Source organism: Amia ocellicauda, chromosome 4, assembly GCF_036373705.1.
Source record: "Amia ocellicauda isolate fAmiCal2 chromosome 4, fAmiCal2.hap1, whole genome shotgun sequence".
NCBI lineage: Eukaryota > Metazoa > Chordata > Actinopteri > Amiiformes > Amiidae > Amia > Amia ocellicauda.
In genome coordinates this window covers 2,057,213-2,081,607 of record NC_089853.1, presented here as the reverse complement: position 1 = coordinate 2,081,607, position 24,395 = coordinate 2,057,213, and the positions used below count along the sequence as shown (strand labels likewise).

Sequence of the window (24,395 nt, the reverse complement as noted above, 5' to 3'; positions counted from 1 at the left end):
CTGACTACTGGTAATGGACAAGCTACTACTATGCGTCTATTTTGTGGTTTTGTTTTTCCCTTCTCCTAACTTGATAGTTAAACCATTTAAACCATTTAAACCAGTTAAACCATTTTTTGCAAACAGGTTTTCCACAACTGCCATTTAGTTTTTGTTTTTCTGGAGATAAAACGTAGGCAGACGTTTGACTAAGCTTACAGCGTTAAGAACGAGACACTGTTGAGTGTAATTCTATCTGCTGGCTTTAGTTAATCTACACAAAATATATGAGAAATCTCCTTGCAGTACAGATAATACATTCAGGTGTGCAGTGATCTCATGTTTTGACAAAAACATCTTGTATACTTTATTCAGAGGTAATATCCTCATAAATAATACTTAACTATCAATTCTGTTTTATGTTAATTAATGCACTGGATTAAAATGTTTATTGTCACCAACAAATTGGTTGTTGATGTATTTCACAGTAAAGGTCACTTATAAAGCTAAGAACAACAACATTGCATCCTGGGAAAGGATCAGTTATCTCTGCAGGGTTAGCTCAGTGGCTGGCCATGTACCATGATCTGTCTGTTTTTTTCCAGTTGGACTTTGTTTTAACATTTTTTGGTTGGTTGTTTCTTGTGTTGTTAATTATTAAATGACCCCTTCATGCTGGATGTTTGTGCATTGTTACATTGAGCAATGGATGTTATTAACCTGTATAGATATAGCAGTCTCCTCTCTTAGATTAACTGATGAAGAATAAACAAAAAGAAACAAACTCATATGTACAGTATGTACGTAAACAAAAATAACCAAGGGCCTAATTAATATCATAGTCCTTCTGTGCCAAGGACTGTGCTGACATGATGCATTTTCAGCCTTTTAGTGTAGAGGGAATACATTTGGAAAACAAAAAAACCAAAAAGCAAAAAATAAGCCTTGCCCACAAGATACCAGTGGTATGGGCCAGGTGGGGGAACTGCTATAGTTAGGTAACAAACAACATCCTTTGGTTTTGAATTACAGAGTGGATTTTGCTATAAACATGCCAAGTACGCCTCCAGAAGAATGAGATTTTAATTAGGCAAGAAAAACATTGAGACATTTTGCAAAAGGCTGGGGGAATAATGCTTATGTGAGTGTACATTGTCAACATTTAAAATATACATTAAGATTCCTATTTTAATTCACTTTCATAAAGTATTGTTTTCTTTATTGGGGGAGCAGGGGTTCACAGAAAAACAAACCAACAATATAAGCAGAAGTAATTCTAGCGAGAGACCCATTTATGCATCATTCCACACAAAATGCTTCTTGTTTTTTCACAGACCTTGTTCTCAAATCTTATCAAGGTTTTTCCTGCCTGATATCTAGAAACCAGATACTCAAATACAAGCTGGGGCCTCGTCATACACTTACAACACTATCAAGCATGTGACGTCCACAGTGTCACTAATCTTTTTTGCCGATAGCAGCAGTGCCCCACTGTGGCCTGGAGATTCTCAGTAACCCAGTCCCAACTTTGCAATGCAAGTTCTTCTCAATTAATCTTGCTGTGAGGGGTTTCTGCAGAAGCTCAGGAATTCTCTTGTCATACATGTGCTGTGAATGGAAAGGGGGAGTTTCAAGACTTAAGGTACAGAATTAAGGTGCAGTATCATTAGGAATAACATGCTTTCCAAACTAAAGATGACTTTAGACAGTGTTGATTGAATGATGTGGTCAGGAAAAAACATTTATGTTGTGCACATACATAATTTCAACTTCTCTCCTGTTTATTAGAACAGTGAACTGTTGGAAAAACAGTCAGTAAATAGCTTAAGCATTAGCTTGGTGTCATCAAAATGTGTCCTTGTTGTTTACTGCTATAAATGTACCTTATGTAACCCACACAACTACAAATACATTTATCTAACTTGCTGTGGTATATTGAATCATGTGGTAAAAAAACATTTTGAGGGAACAACCTATTTGCACAGGATGATCAAAACCTTGACATGCTTCTACTTGCGAAGACAGACCTCTTACTGGCTTTAAAAACAAAGTAGGGGAAAAAACCTGTTCATAAGCATGGGCAGTAACATTGTTTAAACCAGTTCACGGAGAATGGGGTAGTTTGGGCTTGTGGCTTCAATCCTCCAAGATTAAATCCACCACAGCTATGTACTGAACACTAATTCAGACTGAATTTGCTGGCTTGGGGTGGTCTTTGAAATTCACCATGAAAATGCAGAATTGCTAAAAACAGCAAATAGTATTGTATCTGTTTTTCCTTCTGTCATAAGTGTTCCAGACTGCTTAAAAATTGCATCTTCTACAGCTGTATGGAGTGATATAGATAATAGATAAAGGCTTTTGCATTGGTCATTGCAAACCTATGCTATAGGACAGCCCAGTGAAGATCAGACCATGCTAAGGCACAGCAAGGTATACGATGGTGAATAATGACAAGGGAGCCATTCCGAGCTACAGTTTAGAATCGAACTACTGTAGTGGAAAGCCAGTGAAATTGGGTCAGACAAGAAACATGACAGAGCTTGAACAGTTTTGTAAAGAAGAATGGTCAAATATTTCCAAATCTAGGTGTGAAAGTTTGGTAGAGACCTATCCCAACATACTCTCAGCTGTAATTGCTGCCAAAGGTGCATCTACCCTGTTTTAACTTGGTGAACTGAAATAGCTGGGGGGTAGAGACTTATCCAATTATAACATTTCAGTTGTATTTTTAATATATTTTACAATAAAACCTTTTTTCCCCTTAACAGTATGGAATAGGGTGTGTAGATATGTGGACGAAATCCTCCTATAAATGCATGATACTCTGGTGTTGGTGCAATAAATCTGATCCGAGTAGGTGAGTCAAAAGCATAATCTTGAAAAACCAGAATGACAACATGGGTGTATAAAACGAGATGTAAATTTGCAGACAAACTAGTGGGGTGACATACAATGACAGAAGACTAAAACAAAAGGTTAAAATCAAGGTAAAAAGGTACGTGGAATACAGCATTTAACATCTTCATTACAAAGAAATGTTAAAATAGCAAACACACTTTACCTTTACATTGCGTTCTATAGCTGTAACTGAATGACATCTATTGCCAGTTTTGTTAAATTGACCAACAAGGGTGGGAGATGGATAGGACAGTTTTAACTTTGGGAGAAGCACCATTTTAAACATCTGGAACATCCTTCTTACTTCAAATGTGTATTCAAACTGCAGAATCTATTATTTCTACTCAGTACTAGGAGGTGCTGACCTTTATATAATATTTGACTAAAGGCTTTAATTCAGTTTCTATTATCAGTGCAGTGATTATTCTTTTACCGTTGCCTCTGTTAATAGCCAGTTCTCCAAAATTGCTCAATAGAATGACTGTCAGTAGTCATGAATGGAACCATTACTCTCACTGTTGTGAAACTAAATGTGGCTATATAATTATCACCATTGACGCACACGCTCCTTTCAGCATGCTATTTAGCGACAGTTGTCTTTTGTTTTGAGGCATTTGCATGTTATTAGACACAATGAATTGTCATGTATATTTCCGTAAATGCAACATTCATATTAACTTCATACTTGTGTTTATTTGTTTTTGCTTTTTTAAACTCGCACACTAATATTTAGTCATATCCTGATCAATTACAGTTTTAAATGAACCATCTGCATGTTGAATGAGACACTGTATTGTGGTCTTGTGTAAATTGAAATATAGGCCTTGGTTGCAAAGCACCTCAGATGCAGTAGACATGCCATGACCTCAATTTGGTATAATGGTCTGACAAAGGACTGTAAGCCGAAGCGAACTGAAGGGTTTGAAAACACGTATCCAATGCTCAAGATGTATCAAACAACAACCATTTCTTAGGATTAAACAAAGATCTGGACCAGATCAAACATTCAATTTTCAGATGTAGTATGCGAGAACAATTACTGAAGTTATAATGGAGGATTTATTTATTTATTTAAAGTGCAACCAAAATTAGGAGTTGTATTCTAACAATCTCCAAGCATGATAACACATACCACACCCTTCTCCCATGGGGCGCATGAGGCAGTCAAAGGCAAGGATATTGACATTGGAAAAAGACAGTATGTTATAAGATGCACAGCACTTGCTATTTTGAGATTAGATTCAAATCACTGCGAGGCATTGTGACTGAACAGGCAATCTCTACCTCTCTTTTGACACTAAAACCAGATCGACATTCCTGTGAGGCCTAATTAACCTTTGATTTCTCTAAAGGTAAAATAATAGTTATTTCTCTTTAAATTAAATGTATTCCCCACAGATGTAGTTTGCCAGAGGGGTTCAGTCACAGACATTCCTGCTGAACATATACTTTTTCTTCAATAGCAGGGATAGGATTAAGACTTGTATTGCATAGCACTTTTTTTTTATTGAAATGGTTACTTTCAGTTGGGAGTAATGTATTAGCTACTGTTATTAGCATAATATTTTTAATGCCTCTCTTGAGGACATTTGCATAGATGTGTGCCTGTCAGTATATACTTATACATTTGCTTTTCTGTGTTCAAGATGCTCCAGCTTGTAACCCACCAACACAAACACACACCACCATACCACCATGTTCTGAGCCATTTGAGGGTTTCATTCATAACAGACATTCTCTTTATTTCAACTTTTGTAGCCGAGTTGTGTTTATACAAGAGGCCACGAGACATATGGATTTCAAAAATCAAGATGTATGTTGTTATGACTAGTGATTGAATGTCCTTTTTTTTGCAGGGTCAAGTGAAGTAGAAAAACGGATGCTGTAACGCATCGTCATGACATCAGATGCTAGCCATATGCTGGAGGCAGCACTGGAGCAAATGGATGACATTATTGCAGGTAAAATCTGTGTTTTAGGAGGCACCTTTAAAAACAATATTTCTGTTCAGAAGCATATTTCTAGGTCACTCTTCAATATGCAAGACCACATTTACCAATTGAACTCATCGTGTGGCCCAGTATATTTATATACTACGCTGAAAAATACATGCATAACAGGAAAGCCTAACACCCTACAGTTTGATGAGAAAGTGAAAATTAAGGATGTGAGAGCTATATGGTATTCTTATTTTCACCTAATTTAGGTTGTTGATATTCTGTCATTTAGTCTTTGGGTGCTGAATGTTCTTTAACTGGCATGATTTTTATAATTTTTTTCAGTGAATGTATTTAGTTAAATGAGGTTATACACTCACACCAAATCACCTCCAAAATCACTGGCACTGTTGATAAAGCGAAGATGGAAATACATGTATAATTTGAGAAATCATTAATAAAGTAGAATATATTGCACAATATATGTTGGAGAATTACAATATAGCTCATTACCAGTGTTTATTTTATACAGCCTTCTTTGCTCATCTTTATTCATCATTTTGGAGATAACTATATGCCATAATTAAAAAAAGATTAATTAAATTAAGTTTCACATGATAGGTGACTGAGTTTTCAATCCTAGTATCGTTTAGGAATATATTAAATCAAATAAGTGTATTGTGCCAACTGGCAGTTAATGAATACATGCTTTCTTTATTCAGGTTAGCATGTTGCTGAACCGTCTTATATAAGCAGAGTAGGCCTACATTCACAACAGCTAAACGGTTTATAATTCTTCCCAAATCCCATCCAATCACCTTTGAAATTATTTCACAGGGAGTGGCTGATTGTGAGAGACAGCAGGTGTGGTGAAGTACACCTAACTGAAATACCACGGCTGTGCAAGGGTATCACACCAAGTAGGACTAATTAATACCTCTTCCTTTAAGAACAGTGCACTTTCAAACAAACCCTACCAACAGACAGACCCCTTTAAGTACTGTATCCAGGCACTGTTCATAAGCTAATGATTGTCCGAGACGCTACCTCGGTGCGATGTACATCTCATACAGTGAGGGAAAAAAGTATTTGACCCCCTGCTGATTTTGTACGTTTGCCCACTGACAAAGAAATGATCAGTCTATAATTTTAATGGTAGGTGTATTTTAACAGTGAGAGACAGAATAACAACAAAAACATCCAGAAAAATGCATTTCAAAAGTTATAAATTGATTTGCATTTTAATGAGGGAAATAAGTATTTGATCCCCTATCAATCAGCAAGATTTCTGGCTCCCAGGTGTCTTTTATACAGGTAACGAGCTGAGACTCTCTTAAAGGGACTCTCCTAATCTCAGCTCGTTACCTGTATAAAAGACACCTGTCCACAGAAGCAATCAATCAATCAGATTCCAAACTCTCCACCATGGCCAAGACCAAAGAGCTGTCCAAGGATTGTAGACCTACACAAGGCTGGAATGGGCTACAAGACCATCGCCAAGCAGCTTGGTGAGAAGGTGACAACAGTTGGTGCGATTATTCGCAAATGGAAGAAACACAAAATAACTGTCAGTCTCCCTCGGTCTGGGGCTCCATGCAAGATCTCACCTCGTGGAGTTTCAATGATCATGAGAACGGTGAGGAATCAGCCCAGAACTACACGGGAGGATCTTGTTAATGATCTCAAGGCAGCTGGGACCATAGTCACCAAGAAAACAATTGATAACACACTACGCCGTGAAGGACTGAAATCCTGCAGCGCCCGCAAGGTCCCCCTGCTCAAGAAAGCACACGTACAGGCCTGTCTGAAGTTTGCCAATGAACATCTGAATGATTCAGAGGAGAACTGGGTGAAAGTGTTGTGGTCAGATGAGACCAAAATCAAGCTCTTTGGCATCAACTCAACTCGCCGTGTTTGGAGGAGGAGGAATGACCCCAAGAACACCATCCCCACCGTCAAACATGGAGGTGGAAACATTATGCTTTGGGGGTGTTTTTCTGCTAAGGGGACGGGACAACTGCACCGCATCAAAGGGACGATGGACGGGGCCATGTACCGTCAAATCTTGGGTGAGAACCTCCTTCCCTCAGCCAGGGCATTGAAAATGGGTCGTGGATGGATATTCCAGCGTGACAATGACCCAAAACACACAGCCAAGGCAACAAAGGAGTGGCTCAAGAAGAAGCACATTAAGGTCCTGGAGTGGCCTAGCCAGTCTCCAGACCTTAATCCCATAGAAAATCTGTGGAGGGAGCTGAAGGTTCGAGTTGCCAAACGTCAACCTCGAAACCTTAATGACTTTGAGAGGATCTGCAAAGAGGAGTGGGACAAAATCCCTCCTGAGATGTGTGCAAACCTGGTGGCCAACTACAAGAAACGTCTGACCTCTGTGATTGCCAACAAGGGTTTTGCCACCAAGTACTAAGTCGAAGGGGTCAAATACTTATTTCCCTCATTAACATGCAAATCAATTTATAACTTTTTTGAAATGCATTTTTCTGGATTTTTTTGCTGTTATTCTGTCTCTCACGGTTAAAATACACCTACCATTAAAATTATAGACTGATCATTTCTTCGTCAGTGGGCAAACGTACAAAATCAGCAGGGGATCAAATACTTTTTTCCCCTCACTGTATGCCATTGGATTATGAATCGAGTACTGTGCCTGGGACGCATGCTTTTATTTATTTTGAGGTGGGGGGGGTATATTAAATCTTGCTGTCCTGGTGATTTTTGTTAATAGTTAAAAGAGCGACAAAGAAGATGTTCTGTCAAATGTGGGAACAAAAACATGTTAGAGGAACTCACAAAGATGAACGACATGTAAAATGTGTCTTTTATAACATTTCTTTCTACAGCTCAGCACAAATCATCATTAATTAAGGGACATGTTATCTGAAATTAATAATATTACTCATTTCTCAAAGCAGCAAATAGTGTTTTAATTACACCTTCAAGGAAGTGAATCATTAGTTTCAATTGGCTCTGAATGATGGAGAAGTACAGAACCATTAAAAGCGTAGGTGCAGACGATATTTAAAGTGCGGCGTCTGTAGTTCGTGTCAGTCCTCGTAATCTCTTCCTGCTGTAATGGATGCAGTAACATATCTGCCACCTCTTCTCGATGCTTCTTTTTTTAAACAATATGCCAGACGTCTCTTTCAAGATTCAGAAGGTTGATTGTGGAAAATGGACTTCATCCGGTCTTGCTGGGTAATTTCAAAATCAGATTTGATTTGGACCAATTTAATCTTGGAAGAGGAACTCAAAATCTGTGTCCTAAAAGAAAAGATATACATATACACACATATATAGATACATTGATATTTAATTTCAATTGCATGAATATTTAATTACATATTGATTAGTAATAGTATTGTGATTAAAGAGCCATATACTGGCAACATTGCTACATTTACTGTAGTTACCAAAAATGCTGTCGTTTACATATCACAACCTAAGGACTATAGTGTACAAACCCAACGATTCATCTCCTCATTGAGTTAATGCCAATACTGTTGGTTCATAATATACATCTTATCATTTAACTGCATTTTGAAGTCTATCAAAGTTTTTGCTGTGTAATTGATATACTTTTACTTTTCTGGTATCCTGCCTTTAGTTTTCATGTAATCACAGCATGCAGTAAATCTGCAGCCACCATCCCGCCTCATTGGTTTAGTTTAGTGAACCTTTGTGCTCTGTGTATTTACCAATTATGATGTATGTACTGAGGTATTGGAAACATTTCCTTCAGCCTCCGTTGGATCCATTTCATGCGTTAGTGATACATTTCAGACTGTGTCGATTATCAACCAGCACAAGGATATCAAATCGCATTGAAGTGCTATACCGAATTAAAAAAACAGCTATAAATAGTAAAGGTTAACAACCACAAGCACTGCTTTCACAGTTCTGATAAGGACACAGTCTTGCAGTGCTTTTATATTAATTTTTATATAATTACTCTGTTATAATAAACAATTGCTAGATGGCTGCTCTCCTGAATGGGGATTTGTGCAGCGATTCACTCAGGTATAGAAATGTTCTAATCTTTACTGACATAAATCATCAATAACAGAACTATTTATAACATTATTTATTATTCTAAATTTATACCCTTCTGAATTTGGAGTCAGCAATTGCTTATTGCTGACTGGTACAACCTTTGTACAGCCACAGTGGAGGTGAAGATGACACATACATGTACATGTCCTCCCAGTAATGCACTCTCAGGACTTTGTTTTGTCTCACTGAATACTCGGCATAATCAGCAGAACCGGAAGATTGTAGGAAACACCATCGCTAGCACTGATAACGCTGCAAAATCACCAATGCCAGAGAAGCTTCAAGGGTCACCATTGTGCCAAAGGAACCCAGGTCAAATAGAGGCAAAGCTCTCTTCTCCAATGTGAATCTTAAATACTCTTTACACTATTTGTTCCAGTAAAAAGTTTAACCGCAGCTAAACCAAATCAGTTACTGATCAGTGAATCAGATCATTTTTTATACCAAGTTACTCAATTAAGAGATAACGTTTAGTATAACCATTTAAATTTAGAACTATTTATACATATATATTTACAGAAAGTGTGCGTTTATTTGGCTTAGTCTCAAATCAGTGCTCTTATTAATTGCATTTTGGGATTTCCATTTTTATTTTGGTGGGATGTGCATGAATTAACTAAAGGTGACGCAGATCTTACAAATTAGTTCATTCGTTGTCTAGATGAATTATTGAATTAATTATGATACCACGTACCAGTATACTGTAAATATATATTCCTTTGTCTATAGCATTTTGCATTATTCTGAACAATGCATTTACATAAGAGACAGAGAATCGTCTGCGAGCCTCGTTTAAATATGGGGATCTCTTGTTGGAATTCATGCCCTATTTCGTATTTCTGACCTTGGGGTCAGATCAAACATTCTCCACTCATGCTGAAGAAATGTGCCGTCTAGTAATGGACTTAATTGAATTTTTATAACAAGATAAACAATATTCACAGAATTGGAGTCAAATGTGATGCAACTCTGCCATTAATCCGCTCATCTCGTGCTCCGTATGGTAACAGTTCTTTAAAGATACGGTTTTACATTTAAACAAATATCATAACATTTTTAAAATGAATTGTACAATGATTTGCATAGAAGGGGGATTACAGATTTTCACAAGCAAATGTTTTAACCTTATTCTCTCTGAAAGTAATAGTGCCTAAGGGTTAGAAAGTATTAAGTGTACAAAACCGTGATATTGGTTTTGTATTCAAACCATACATGTTGTATTTGATATATTAATGGGTTTTACTCCCCCCCCCCCACCTATTGTTTATATCGTCATATCTTATTAACATTTTAATTACTAGTTCCCAAACTGACAGGGAAACTCACAGTGGGAAGCTCAGGCCCAGGCTTAGTGGGTAAGTGAAGTAGGCAAATGCCTAGGGTGGCAAAACTCAGGGGCAGCAAAAGTTAGGGGCGGCAACATGGGAAAAAAAAAAAAAAAAAAAAAGTAATCAGATTGCAATAAATTGTGATATAATGTATTGTAATGATTTGGGGGTTCTGCCCATGAAGGGTACTCAAACCCTGTTCTCCTGCGCCTCCCTCAGTGCAGACAGGGCTTCCTCAAAGCTCCTCCCATGCACAAGGAGGTAATCTTAGTAAACCAGGCATCGTGTCGGGGGCACACCCCCCTAACATCTTTTCCATTAGCCGTTCAAATGAACGGCATGGCTCAGAAAATGCAGTCTTGGGCCTGGCTTCAGGGGACAGAGCTACCTGCCAGTAGCCAGTTCTCAAATCCAGGGAGGAGAACCACTTTGACCCTGAAACTAGATCCAGAGACTCATCAATCTGTGGTAGGGGATAGGAGTCGCTGAGCGTCACTTCATTGAGCCTGCGACAGTCCACACAAAATCTCCATGTCCCGTCTGTCTTGGAGACCAGGACCACAGGTGACGCCCAGGGACTGTCGGAGGGCTCAGTGATGCCAGCCGCCTTCATCTCCTCCAGAGCTTGATCAGCAGCAGCTTGGCGGGCCTGTGGCATTCGTCAAGGGCGTTGCTCGATTGGATGGGCATCCCCAGTGTTGATGGGGTGTTGGACAAAGTGGGTCCTTCCAACATCCCCAGGAGTGGTAGCAAAGATGTGGCGGAACTCATGAATTAGGTCCCAGAGCTGTTGGCACTGCTCAGCTTGGAGGCCTTCACAGTTTTCCGTCCACAGCTTGTGAGCGGTGGCAGTGGCGGCTTCAGCTGCTGGGTCGCCTCATAGAGGGCCCGGTGGTTGGGTGGGACTGAACACGATGTGTGACCGCACCAGAACCTCTTTTCAGTGATTTGGAGGCTTGAAGGTGCACTGGCGGCCCCTTGTGGAACTGCACCATGCCAGCTTGTATTTCAAGTACTGCCCCAGTGAACTGGAGGAAGTCCAGTCCCAGGGTGCAGGGCTTCTGGATTTCAGCCACCCACACCATGTGGATGAATGAACAGCTGGCTATATTAATCCGCATCCGCTTCCGTCCTCTCATGGCAGCTTCCTCTCCAGTCACTGTGGTCAGTGGTGCCCTTGATGACCCCAACAACAAGCAACAAGTCAGGGCGTGGCAGAAGACTCCTTCGATCTCAATCACAATATAACAGTTGTCCCCTCCTGTGTGGCAGTTATCAGACCGGACTGGGTCTGAGTGAGGTCGGACGCTATTGACTCACGGTGCGGTGCGGGCTGGTACAGCAGGCAGCTGAGTGGAGGAGAGGCACGGACCGTCCCCAACACCGGTCCCAGCTCGTTTCCCTGGGGAGGGGGTGGCAGACCAGCAAGGGAGACCTGACAGCAGCATTGAATGTGCCCGGGTTGCCCACATCACCATCAAATTATAGGTTCGGGCTCCTCTGACAGGCATGGGTCATCTGCAGTCTGAATGTCATATTTATTCAGTGGTGAGTCCTCAGAAGAAGGCCTTGGTTGCCAGGTCCTCCTTTTCCACAGCGGGGAAACTGTCATATCCATGCCAGGCAAGATAGCGCACAGCAGCGGCGAATTGGCCCAGAGGTTCGCCAGGACAGCAGAAAAGAGTAGCAAGTCGATGACGCAAGATGAGGGCTGGCTCAGCTGCTCCAAAGTGATAATCAAGGGCTAGACTGACAGCCTTATATTCCAACAATTCATTGTTGGTAACATCAAGCGAAGCTGCAGTTAATTGGACAACTTTCTCTTCCTCAGTCCATTTGTCCACAATACTGCTGGCATTGCCCGTCACTGTTGCGATTGGGGAGCGCAGTTTCTTAAAGTTGAAACTGATCAGAAATGATTTGCGGTCCACAATGACAGGATCGGCTGAATGGTTGACTTGCGATCATTTCAATAGAACATGCACTTGCACAAAACCTGGATCTGCATGCCTTTGAGTAATTAAATTGAGTAATTTTAAGGTAATACTGTTTTCTTACTAAAATTGTTCAACATTTTGGTACATTTATATTATTATCAACATGATTTTGTGGTAATTAACTGATTTAGAGTTGCATTTGTGTGTGTGTAAATGAAAGATTGGGGGGAGGGCACTGTGTTTATATCTTGCCAATGGGGGGGGGCACTTTTATGTTTTGCCTATGGCGGCACAATGTGTAAGGCCACGCTGGGGAAGCTGCATTTCCTGGAGCACATTTAGCAGTTGCCAAAACGATTTCACTAATGGTAAATACACGTATAATGTATAATGTATTCAGTGTGTGTGTGTATGTTGAACAATACATAAGGAGTTATGTATTCTATCTTGCATTAAATACCTCTTTAGTAAACCTGAAAAAAGTAATATGAAACATATAGAAAACTAAGAGAGTTACAGATTAAAAATGTGCTTTTTTTCTTGCTCTAAACAGATACATTTCCAAAATTTGTTAGTATCCCCTCTCTCTTGCCAGACATTAACATCAGATTTATGGCAGAACTGTTGCTTGCCACTTACATTATCCTTAATACCTAAATCAATAAAATGGGAATATTAAGCAAACAAATTGTAAAAAAAAAATAATAATAATTAAAAAAAGTTTCTCTATAAATAAACAAATCAAAAACAAAAACAAAACAGATGATGCTTAATACAGGAAACAAATTATTCACATAGCAAAGCAAATCAAATCAAAAATGCCTACAGGGTCAGTAGCAAACCCCCCGTCCTCCTCTTTCCTCTGCAGGTGGACTCCTGCTGAATTTTTGTTTACTTCTCAGGAGGTTTTCATACAGAGTGTTCTATAGGTTTTCCAAAATACTGTTAATCAATGTCCGAGCTAGCAGTGAAGACTTTCTATTTTGTATGACTTTAATTAAAAAAAGGTGAAGTTTGTGCAGAAAAATGAACTAATTAGAATTTGATTTCTATCTCATAACATTGAAATTTGCTAAGCATCTGCAATATATTACCATATCTTAATCTTCAGAAATCAGTTAATGCGATTAAACTTGGCAATTAAATGTGGAAGGAGGCAACGTGCAATGAGAATAATATGCTAAATTGCAGGTAGAGCACAGCTTTTAAAAATTATTAAGCCTCAGAATAAAAGGGTTTCATTTTAATAATTTATTTATGAACAAATCCTTTCAGATGTTTTTAAATGTTATTTGAAATCATTGCTGTCACCCCTATGGCCATCCAACCCCAAGACATCTCTACAATGAAATGGTTAGACATTCATTTAAAATGTGGCCCTCTTCTGGTCACTTGGTAGTACTACATGTACAGTTCAGACATGATGATATGTGCTTTGATTCTAGTTTTATCCCAGATCATTTTAAAGGAATTTGCGACAGAAGTCACTGTTATACAATTGTAGAGCTGAATTGGTCCACATTTGTTTGCTCCAGGTATAAAGCAACTGCTGACTTAGCCTATAAGACTTGTGACATTCTCTCTCTTTTCAGGAACAGAAACATGTCTGCAGCTGTCTACTTAATAACCCTATTACTTTGATGTATGTATTGATTTATTCCCCCAATTTATTACAAAGTTGAGAATCAGATATACATAATACTAAGTTTTATGTTCAAAATAAATTATCATGAGACGGGTAGTGTGCCTTGTCTTCACTCAGAACATATTACTTTGTAACTTTAACTAACAAAAAAACTTCATTCATCATTTCACCTTTTTATATTTCTGCATATTGAATCTAGTTATATATTTAAATAAATTAAACCGATGATTGCTTTTGTTATTTTTATGCAACAATGTGAATTATCCATTTGGGGAAGATCACAAATGCATTAGTTTAGATTGCTGGTCATGATTATTATGTGGACTGTTGGCAATTAGTTCTGTTGCATAAGTCATTTGTGTGTATTGCTTTCAGCAGTTTTCTAACCCTCAGGTAAAAAACTTGTATATACTCATCTGTTGTGTGTTTTTAATTCTTGTTTTTAAAACCAATTCATGCTTTCACAGACAATCATTAGCTTATGAACAGTGCCTGGATACAAACAAGAATAAATGGTCAGTGAGGTCTCTGATGAAGGATGAATGTAGGATGCAAGATCACAATGTTTTGTATTGGATGTCTTTTTAAGGAAAGGTCTCTTAACCAAAACGTTCATGAAGTGAAATAATTAAAGAAATTAAATTAAGTGCATCGGGAAGAGGTTTCTTGGTTTCTGGAGTGTAGAGAAAAAAAAAAACTAAATTCTACTAATTCTCAGATAGTGGTCAAATAAAGTGTAATAGGATACAGCAGGAGCACTTAAATGCTGAGGGCAGAGTCAACAACTTCCTTAAAAGAAAGGAAAATCGACAAAACTGATGTCAACAGCATGTCAGGATAGTCATGGACGATTTGTAACCGGCAACGATTATTACAGCAGCGCCCCACAGCTGGTCAACACCAGACCTGGGGCAATCACTGACTGAATAGTGCAATTCATTGTAATTGTAGTTGAAACTTGGTCATACCTTAGTAATTCTAATTCTGCTCTGTTGATAAACATGTGTGATGCGTAGCTGATCAGGATAATTTGACTGAATGGCATCTACCTCAAACCTGGATGCAGTAAGCAAACAACAAGGAGCAAACTCCTGCTTGATCGGAGACTGACGGTTCAAATTAATTTGAATCACTAATTAAGAGCAGAGCGTAAGGACACACCTAAACCAAGCTTAGCGTTTCCCATTACAGTTTCAACAGTCTCATTTTTAGTTGCCACGTATTAAGCCAAGACCTGTTTCAGCTAGCACACCTAGACACCAACTGTCTGGCAACACCTGTATCAACGCACCTGTTGAGCTTTCAGTTCCTGTGAATGTATTCAGGCCTCCGATAAGTTCCATCTCAGATACTACAGTAGAAGAACCAGTTTTATTAAGGTTGAGTCACCTTATTAATGTATCATAAACACATTTAATATAAAGGAATGGTATTTCTTCATATGCAGATGACAGTATAATTTTAAACTGTGTGTATCATAGGAATTATTGGTGCACAAAAATAAGTAGTCATTCTTTAAGAGAGACAGGGGAGCGGGGACATCATATTGTTGTTTTAGCTTTTTAGGTTTTAATTTTGGTAGAATACAGTATTGGTTTTGGACACATTTACAAACAATATCATATATTTGACTGATAAAACACCAAAAATGTCCACGTAGAATCATTTGGACATGCAAGAAAGTAGTGGTTTAATATCTTCCAGATGTTTGTGTATTTTGTTGTTGCATAACCATTATTTTCTTTCCAATACCAATGTGCAGTAGTTGCAAGATGTATTTAGACTACAACGAATGACACGTGGACCACATTAATTGTGACATTATGAATTGGCTATTCCTGCAGTCTTACAGGATCCAGGATATTTTGTGACAGATGTGTCTACGGTGCTGAAAAAAAATATTCTAACAGAAATCCTGTCTTCTGGTTCAGGCTCCAAAGCTGCTGCCGAGTACAGCAATGGCATCTTTGACATGGGGTCTCCAGGCTACTTGGGAACCCTACAGGTTTTACAGCTTGCTGAAGACCTGAAAATGGCTCTGGAACTGCAGGGGAGTGAAGAGGAGAAAGAGTCTTTAAGAACCCAGATGCCAGCGCCAACAGCCCAATATCTGTTGCAATGGCTGGGGAAAGGCACAGTAAGTATCCAGAAACTCGAGGATCCTTAAAACGATTTTTAATCATTATAATTTTCACCACATCTAATAGAAGAAATATTTACTAGTTACAACAAGTGGAAAATGAATTATGTGTTTAGAAACACAAGCTTTTTTAAGGAGGCAGTTGTTTGTAGTGAATATTGGGTGATCGTATTGGTGGGTTTTGAGTTTTTGAGAAAAGGTGTGGTCGTCCACTAGACACCACTTACTTTATTCAATTGAAGACATCTAATGGCTGGCTTTTACATTTTCTGTGGCCCTTCAAAATATGAACTGTGTTTTTCCACTGGGGAGATTGCATAGTAAATGCCCAATCCTAATCCAGAAATCATGAAATGTGGTAAGCACCATCAGCAAGTTAACGGGAACTGGCAGCTGGTTTTGAAGACTAGAAATGCTTTTTGAATCTGCGTGCGATAAGCAGTAGATGAAAAGGAGCATTCCGCAGACCTAAAACCATGAACCATCTGTGTTTGACTTAAATGAGAAATTTAAATATAAAACAGAAAGGCTCAAGTGTCACACGCACGTAAACGTGTTAATGTGGATCCCTCTCTTTGTGGCTGGAGCTTATTTTGGCTCATTCTGAGAGAGGAAAGTTGGATGTGGTAGAAATTCAATGCAATCCACTCAGACCCTTATGGGATTGCTCTGAACTTCCTGTTTTATTCCTCCTGTAACTCCTTCTCTCACTCCCATTCTCTCCAAATACTGTGAGATCTTCTGCACCTTCCCCTGGCGAGAGGATAAGTTAGAACTGGGACCTGGAGGAAATTAATTTGGAGAATGGGGGTTTAATGGGTCATTAAGTGGGTCTGACTTACTGCTAAGGCAGAGCATCTTTGACTGCTCTGACTTTTAATGCAATGAAAGCAGCCTTTTTTGTAAGCAGCTGTTACTGTTTAAGTGTCTTCAGTGTCTGTGTCAGTTTATTTCTGCTACTCTTTGATGTTCAGCTTGCGGGAGGGAGAGAGAACCGTACCACTGGAAAAAAACAGAAAACAAATATCTAACGTGTAAGTTTCAATCTGTTAACCTTAAAATGTAGAGTTTTCAACCCATATGTGGGTTTGTATTTTCATATACATTTTCAGCATCCAAGAGCTTTTGAAGATGCATGTCAGTGGTGCATAGCAAGTGTGACATTGTGTAGTGCTTTCCAATGAAAATACATATTCCGGTAACGCATTGCATTCAGTTTTAAATGAAAAAGTTTTTAAGGTGGCCAGAACCTTTACATATACAATGTAAAGAGTATGCTTAGATTGTTATTTAAAATAAATAAATAAAATAGAGACGGGGATGCTTTGTGAAGTTTCCTAAAGGATAATCAACAAAATGGAAGATAGATGTAGATGCTGTACCCATTTATCTTTTCCTTTGTGTTTAGAACCTGACCACCTTCAGAATTGTTGCTCTTTCCTTCAGCACTGCAACTCTGTGAATCGAAGGTTTCTGAGACTTGACAGCTGCGTTAACGTGCGCGAGTTAACAACCTGTTGTCGAGTCTAAGCAACTGACGAAAGGGAGTTTGTTTCCACATATAGACCATGTGCTGTGTGTATAACCACATTCCATACCCCAGGGGTCTCGTTCACCACAGAACTTCACAACAACAGCAAAAATGTCCCTCTGGCCAAGAATTGGATCAAAGACACGAGCTTCTTTGGTCAGTGCCCGAGATATTTTTGGGAAAGTTGAGGGAACTGAAGAAAAATGTTTTTCTCTCTTGTTTTTTGACTTTCTTGCCGTATGAATTCTGAAGCAGAATTGGAAGCATGGAAATCATCAAATGGCATGGAAATAGTTTAAATACAGGCATCTTTTTCATGAAAATGTTATAATTGTGGCCACTTTTATAAACTACAGGGCACTAACAGCATGAGTATGTATCCTTCATTAGTTCCTCTAAATAGCTAGCAGTTGCTCTGCACAGTTACTTGGAAAACCATAACCTCGTTTTTCAGGTAGGTTGACTGAAAGTTTTGAAGGTGCATTCTGTAAACAGTATTGAATGCCAGAGGATACCGAATGATCAGCCACATCTTGCCTAGAGCAGGTCAGGATTGCATCCAGCAGCTGACTGGGTCACAAAACAGGTGTGGGCACAGTGTGATCCTGTGCCAGAGACATATTAGGAACACGTTCACAGTCACTCAGATCTGCTCTTTAAATGGTTTCATTTCAAAAAGTGACGCAGTGTAAATTTTTTCTTCTCCTACAGTCTAACAAAACCAAGCAAGGATGTCCAGAAATGGAGGTTGTCTCACAAAGGTCACTTTACACAGTGTGCAAGCCTTTGTGTGATCCTGGTTTAGATTATATTCAAGGCCCACACCTGTTGAACTGCTTTATAGAAAGTACTGCCACAACACCACTGTTTTTCCAAACTATTTATCCGAGGCATGAATACAGGGATCGTTACGTCCCATATAGTCAATTAAACCTAAATACCCACAATTCCCCGTTTTTTTATCTTCAATTTATAGAAGTTTAGAGGCTTTAGAAGTTTATTTCCACATCAACAAGAATCCTAGATGAGAAGCTTGACTCAGTAGCTCCGAGGCGGTTCTCCTCAGAAACTACCCTCCACACCAAGAGGAATTTGAGAATGTAATGGGGATCTGGGGAAATGCTGCTCATGCCAAGGTTGAAGCTTACTGACAGGAAAATCCAAGAGATTGTAACTAGTTTCCCATTGCACGGCTTCTCACACTTCGCTCATTCTGTCATTGGCTGTGTTCAGAGTGACAGGTCTTGTTTTAGTGTAGCATTCATCGGTTTGTGTGGAGCAATATAAATTAATAGCTGTTTCCGGTGCAAGACATAAGACTCGCTACTCGTTACTCGTATGCAAACCCTTTTTTAATTGAAATAAGCTCCTTTTGTTTCTTTTGAAATGTGTGTAAAGCAGATTGTTTTAGGCATCCTCCCTCAAGAGGAGCAAACTGTGGGGGATGTGTGTGCCATGCAGAATAGTAACTAAACTTCAACAGGAAACAAGGTCTTTGGATAATGACTTCCAGCCAGTGTTTAAACTGAGAGCCAGAGCAGTCCTCCTGATTAATGGATCTATCTTGTGAACAGAATGCATGCTGGAGTTGTTTTCTTCTCCTTAGTTTCCAACAACCAGCACCTAAAACGCTGCTAAGTTTAGACTTGTATTAAAACTTCAGTTTATTAGGAGCAGCTCCTCGAAAGAAGCCAGCTGGCATGATTTATTTTCAAAGTCTGCAGCCTGATATTAGAGCTTGTCACTTAGCTTTGTGTTTTGCACTTAAAACCAGATGCTCAGTAGCTTGAACCGGAGGACACATTCGGTTCTGGGTTTTTACAGTTGCTGCTTTGCGTCAGGAGGGAGTACGAAGCACGCCGAGGTGCAGAGGAAAGAATCCGTGGAATAAATAGAGCCGAGGATCTTTCCAAGCAGTAGTACAAAGTAACTTGAGTGCTCCAGACCAGCTCTTTATCTCGTGCCAAGAAAAAGTTACTCTAGACTTAAGCAAAGTTAAGGCAATAATGGGCCTGCAGCATGGACAGTAATATTGATTTTTACAAGCATTTTACGTGGCTTAAAAAGGTAAGTACAACATTATCCAATACTTTATTTTGCTTGTCAGAAGTTATCCAGCTATTATGTTCTAACAGTAAGCTTATTTTCATGTCCAAAAACAGGACTGTATGAAACGCATCCCTTCGCCAAGTATTTCACTAGAATCTAATTTTGTACAGAGCACACAGGGACAAAGATCATCTGTCTTTCTCGTGAGATTTTGTGTGTGTGTGTCTGAAAATGCAGAAACCCCCATAAAGACTGCACATAGAAAAGCTAGTAGCCTATTGTAACCCAGCCTGCAATCAAATACCAGGAATACATCATCCATGCGAATGTTTCAGTTATTTTTATTTTAAAATTAATCTGGACTTTTGAAGGTGTGCTAATGGGTGAGGTTTAATTTCTCCATCTTTATGAATGTATTATAATGAAGTCAGGCATTACACTAGACGCCTTGCGATAACCGTAACAAAACAATTAGCCTTTATTATACAGTGACAGCTAGGTCTGTGCTCGTATAGGTTACTGTGTGTGAAGATTGCATCTACTTTTTTAGGGATGACATGTACTTCAGCATGTGAAGAGCTTTAAAGTAAACACTTAAAAAATAGATTTAGACCATTTATGACCAGAGTATTATCAAATCAAAATATCTTAAATATTAAAAGCAAATATTGAAATGTATTTAATTTTCATTGTTAAATGATTATCAGAAAACCAAAAAAGCAAATGTATGCAGGGGTGTCAGTAACCAGAGCATGTGACAGGTATTTGGTCCGGGTCAAGAGGTGGTACTTCATCGTCTCGGAGTCAATGCAGAGGAAGCAGGAATATGCGTAGGTGTAACTGTATACACGGGATGTTCTCTTTAATCTGTTAGGAGATGACTATTGAAAAATGTGACGATTAATGAGACTTTTTTCAGTTTTAGTTTTCAAACATTTGTCAGTGCTGTTTTGAGCTTAATTATTGGTGTAATTTAATTTGTAGCTATGATTTATTGTTCCTTCATTTGGTATTATGGGTTGTTAAAACAATTTAAGATCACCAGTAATAATAATAATAGAAAAAATATATCCATATCCCTTTAAGTATTTTCAGAAACAGAGACCCTAATGGGTTATGGGAAATTCCATTGCTTGTGGGTTGCCTCGCATCAGAAAGCAGGGCCTCTATGGTTTCAGATTTTGTTCGTTCTCCTCTCACAGCTCATGTGCTGCTCCACAGCCTCTAAAGATGCACATTGTTAACAGGCGGACATTAATAGAGGAGAAAGAGAGAGAACGTGATTTCCTTTATTGGGACACTGGATGGGGGGGTGGAGAGAGAACAGTTTTGGAACTTGAATTTAATATTGAATTTGAGAGCTTTTTTCAATTTTCAGTTTCATGATAACAAAAAAAACAACACTGTGCTCTCAGAGAAGGAATTCCCTCAGTTAAAGCGAAAGTTATACACTGTATGCTGTTAGGAAAGTTTGTTTATGTAATCACTTGATGTTTAGCACATTTCACCAGAAAGCCCATCCCCTTTTTGGTGTTCATCTAAAAAGGCATTATTATTTATTCATTAACAGATGGCCTTAGCCAGGGCGATTTGCTCAGATCCATACCCAGGGCACATTCGCAGATGGATTTGTGGATTATGCGTTAAACATTCAACCACCTCATCCATCCTTGGCAATGGACAGGCTTGCTGCCTTACGGGAGTTATTTTCAAGTTCTCTCTCCCAAAACTATATAAAAACTGATACGACAAGAATTTTGACTTTCATCCTACACTAGAACTGCCCGTCTGCCCTGTGACAACCTTAGAGAGAACTGTGCCGCCGCAAAGGAAGACTCGGTTTGATGCGATTGGGATCGAGCATCGCAGAAGCACTTTCTAAAACAGAGGTTAAACCGTGGTTTGCAATTTTTCCATCAACTGAGCAGACTGTCCCTCCGGGGCAGAGTTAGGGCAACGCTGGCACTGCAGTGAGGGGCATGCATTCATCATCATCGCTGTCTTGGTCTGATGCGATGTGCATAAATGTTATAGGCCCAAGTGCTGTAAAAGTAGCATCTTGCATGTGGATCAATATTAATAAATAACTCAAATCATGCAATGTAACAAAGTTTAAGGTCATGCTCGTAGTGGCTATTTTTGTATGTCTTAAGATGTGCACATGGCTGTTTAAATCCACAACATGTAATGAGCAATGTTCCAAAAACATTTTCATCATCCAGCCGTGATCTTTTGAAATGTAAAAATGTATATTATATTAAATGAGTAATACGCACTTTTGTTTGATACGTTTATAAATAAAAAGACCACATGCAAAGCTCCAGACACGTACCCTTACATTCACTTCAGATTATTTTTCATTTGTTTTTATTTTAAAAATCCTTTGTGATGGGTGCTACCATTTTTGAAACAGGATAATGCATACTTCATCAAGGGTCTCCCAACAAGACAACGCTTACACAAGCCTTGCAGTGACAAGTGACATTTCTAATCTTTCTGCCACCAATAGATGTTCTGCCCCTGTTAAAAGGGATGATCTCATGTGACAGCAGCATTTCGTATATGCTTCAAAGCAAACTGCTGACAGGCTCAACTAATTTTTAATGATGAGGTGTCACTCAAATTTTGCTCAGCAGATATCATGACATGCTTTAGATTAGTAACCCTTAAGCGGTGCTGAGAGAGGACTGAGAATCATGCCGTTCGTCTACTGAAGATCTCAAAAGTTATACATCTTAATAAACTGGGTAATTTCATGGCTGTCTTGGGATAATTGCACTCGCTAGTCCTTTTCAGCATATACAAAATTGATGATTTCCATTTTGATGTATTTTAGCATTTAAGATGGATCATCGCAATACATATGAAGCATAACTAGCTGTGCTGTTCTTCCCCACTTTAGTAGGATGTGGTCCAGGAGGTTTTATCATATGGTATCATTTAAGGAATGACCCAACCAGTTTGAAATCTTTTTATAGTGTAATCCATTATATTTTTTAATCTATGTGCATTTTAATATTTTCAGACTTCCTTTGTTCAAATCAGCAGTTAATACAGACATACTAAATTAATTAGTCTATCTTTGTTTTTCTGAATTGCAAACAAAATTATTTCACATGCCATTATATTACTCCCATAGGGTAGCCACCACATTAATATCCCTCACAATAGCCTGAATCACAACCCTCACCAATACCTCTAGCAGATACAACCAATCTGGAACTCAATACATCTTCGTAGATCAAGTAGAAACACAAACCTAACCCTTGTGGAAGTTCAGTTTTACTGGGGAAACCAAACCCCAAACAAAAACTTAACTCTAGTTTGATCTCTAAATGCTAGTACAAAATCAAATGTGCTGTTCTTATTTCTTGTGTGTAGTTCCAATGCTTCCTTACACCTAGAATAACACTAGATGCCTAAAATTGTCCTTGAATCTTTATACTCCTGTCAAAAATACCCACACCGCCGTAGCCGACTTAAAAGCTTTTGATATTGAAGTAGTGTTACAGTGCTTGCCTTAATCACCCACCCTCACCCAGGTGTGAAAATGCACATGATTACACCTTCGAATAAGCCTTTCACATTTAAAACTGGTGGGGTTTTCAACAAAGCCAGCCTCCCTCTTAAAGAGCCGTAAAGCAACGGCACTCTGTATTGTTTTGAGTCAACAAAGCTTTCAAGTTAAGACCTTTATGACAAGATTAGGAGACTAAAGCTCTTATAAAAGTCCAACCCAACACAGTGCTTACTTTGTTAGATTACTCAGATTAGTTTGTTTTATTATTTATTTCTATAACCATTCACATGTTATTAGCATTGGATTATTCTTAAGATCACTGAATAAATACATGATAAACAACAAATCCCTTTCCTGATCTCTCTCTCTCTCTCTCTCTCTCTCTCTATACAGTAGCTGCGGTCATTGTGTAGATGACCGTAACATTGCTTTCTTTTCTCTCCCCCGTCCAGGTAAATCTCCGGTCTCCAGTGAACAATGAAAGCTATCAGGATCGTCTGACGCGATTAGAAGGCGATAAGGAGTCATTGGTTCTCCAGGTGGGTCTGCCGACACACAATCTTTATTTTTTCTCCTAATGCGCAAGAAACACTGGTTTTGTTTGAGGTTCATGGCATTTTCAAAGCGTTTAACACATTTGCCCTTCACAAATGTAGTTATATTTTGTAACTGCCAGTTGGTTCACCTGCTCTTCTGTTTAATGCACACTGAAGAGCAGTGGTATTTAATACACGCTTGTGAAAGTCCAGGTGCCCCAACTGTCCTGCCAGATATAAACCACAGGGTATTATATATCATGACTATTTGAAAGTGAAGATATGTGTGGGAGGTACAGTTTTATATACACCACATGCAACAAAGGCTACATTACAGAGGGATTCAAGTACAACAGCTGTAAATATGAATCAAACAAGCAAAGCCCAAATTAGCCCTGCATGCGCTCGTTTTACAAGTCTCATTTTTAGTGTTCCCAAGCGTTTCTTTATTTGCCTTTTCACACAGGTTTGTAGTTAAAGCATATAGTTACTGTAATCTAGATGATTCACCTCATTTGCTCCTGGTTAATCTTTTGGTAAAATGAAATGGATCCAATTATCTAAGCATAGACTTGTGCTGGTGGGGAGGAGAGAGAGAAAATAAAAAGTTGTCCAGGCCTTTCCTCACTCACGTCACAGCTTGCCGGTCTTGGAAAAGCTCCAGAGAAATGCTCAGTCAGGTGCCAATACATGCCTTTTATACACAGCAGCACATTCTTTCACCACATCCGAAAGACACCGACGATAGGTGAAACTTTCCTCGTGTTGAGCTACCGCAGAGCCGATTGGCTACAGTCCTTCACAGAGTGGTTTGCTTTCCCTTT

The 24,395-nt window shown here is 38.9% G+C and overlaps 1 protein-coding gene and 1 long non-coding RNA gene across 14 annotated transcripts in view; one reads left to right on the top strand and one right to left on the bottom strand.

Moving 5' to 3' along the window:
* The window catches only part of ppfibp2b (PPFIA binding protein 2b), a 57,655-nt gene that overhangs the window by 7,152 nt on the left and 26,108 nt on the right, over nucleotides 1–24,395 (top strand). For 4 of the 13 annotated variants that reach the window (XM_066700467.1, XM_066700466.1, XM_066700464.1 and 1 more), the window contains exons 2-4: nucleotides 4,737–4,841; nucleotides 15,727–15,932; nucleotides 23,488–23,574. In XM_066700467.1, the coding sequence (XP_066556564.1) occupies nucleotides 4,778–4,841; nucleotides 15,727–15,932; nucleotides 23,488–23,574 (357 nt within the window). In that variant the 5' untranslated portion in view covers nucleotides 4,737–4,777. Of the gene's footprint in view, nucleotides 1–1,549; nucleotides 1,622–4,736; nucleotides 4,842–13,769; nucleotides 13,793–15,726; nucleotides 15,933–19,074; nucleotides 19,534–23,487; nucleotides 23,575–24,395 lie in introns of those variants that run through there. The other 9 variants (XM_066700460.1, XM_066700458.1, XM_066700462.1 and 6 more) reach the window with 5 other exon arrangements.
* The window catches only part of LOC136747556 (uncharacterized), a 38,562-nt gene continuing 15,665 nt past the window's right edge, over nucleotides 1,499–24,395 (bottom strand). Inside the window, exon 3 of the long non-coding RNA XR_010816530.1 lies at nucleotides 1,499–1,587. This is a non-coding gene — a long non-coding RNA (uncharacterized LOC136747556). The remainder of the gene's footprint in view (nucleotides 1,588–24,395) is intronic.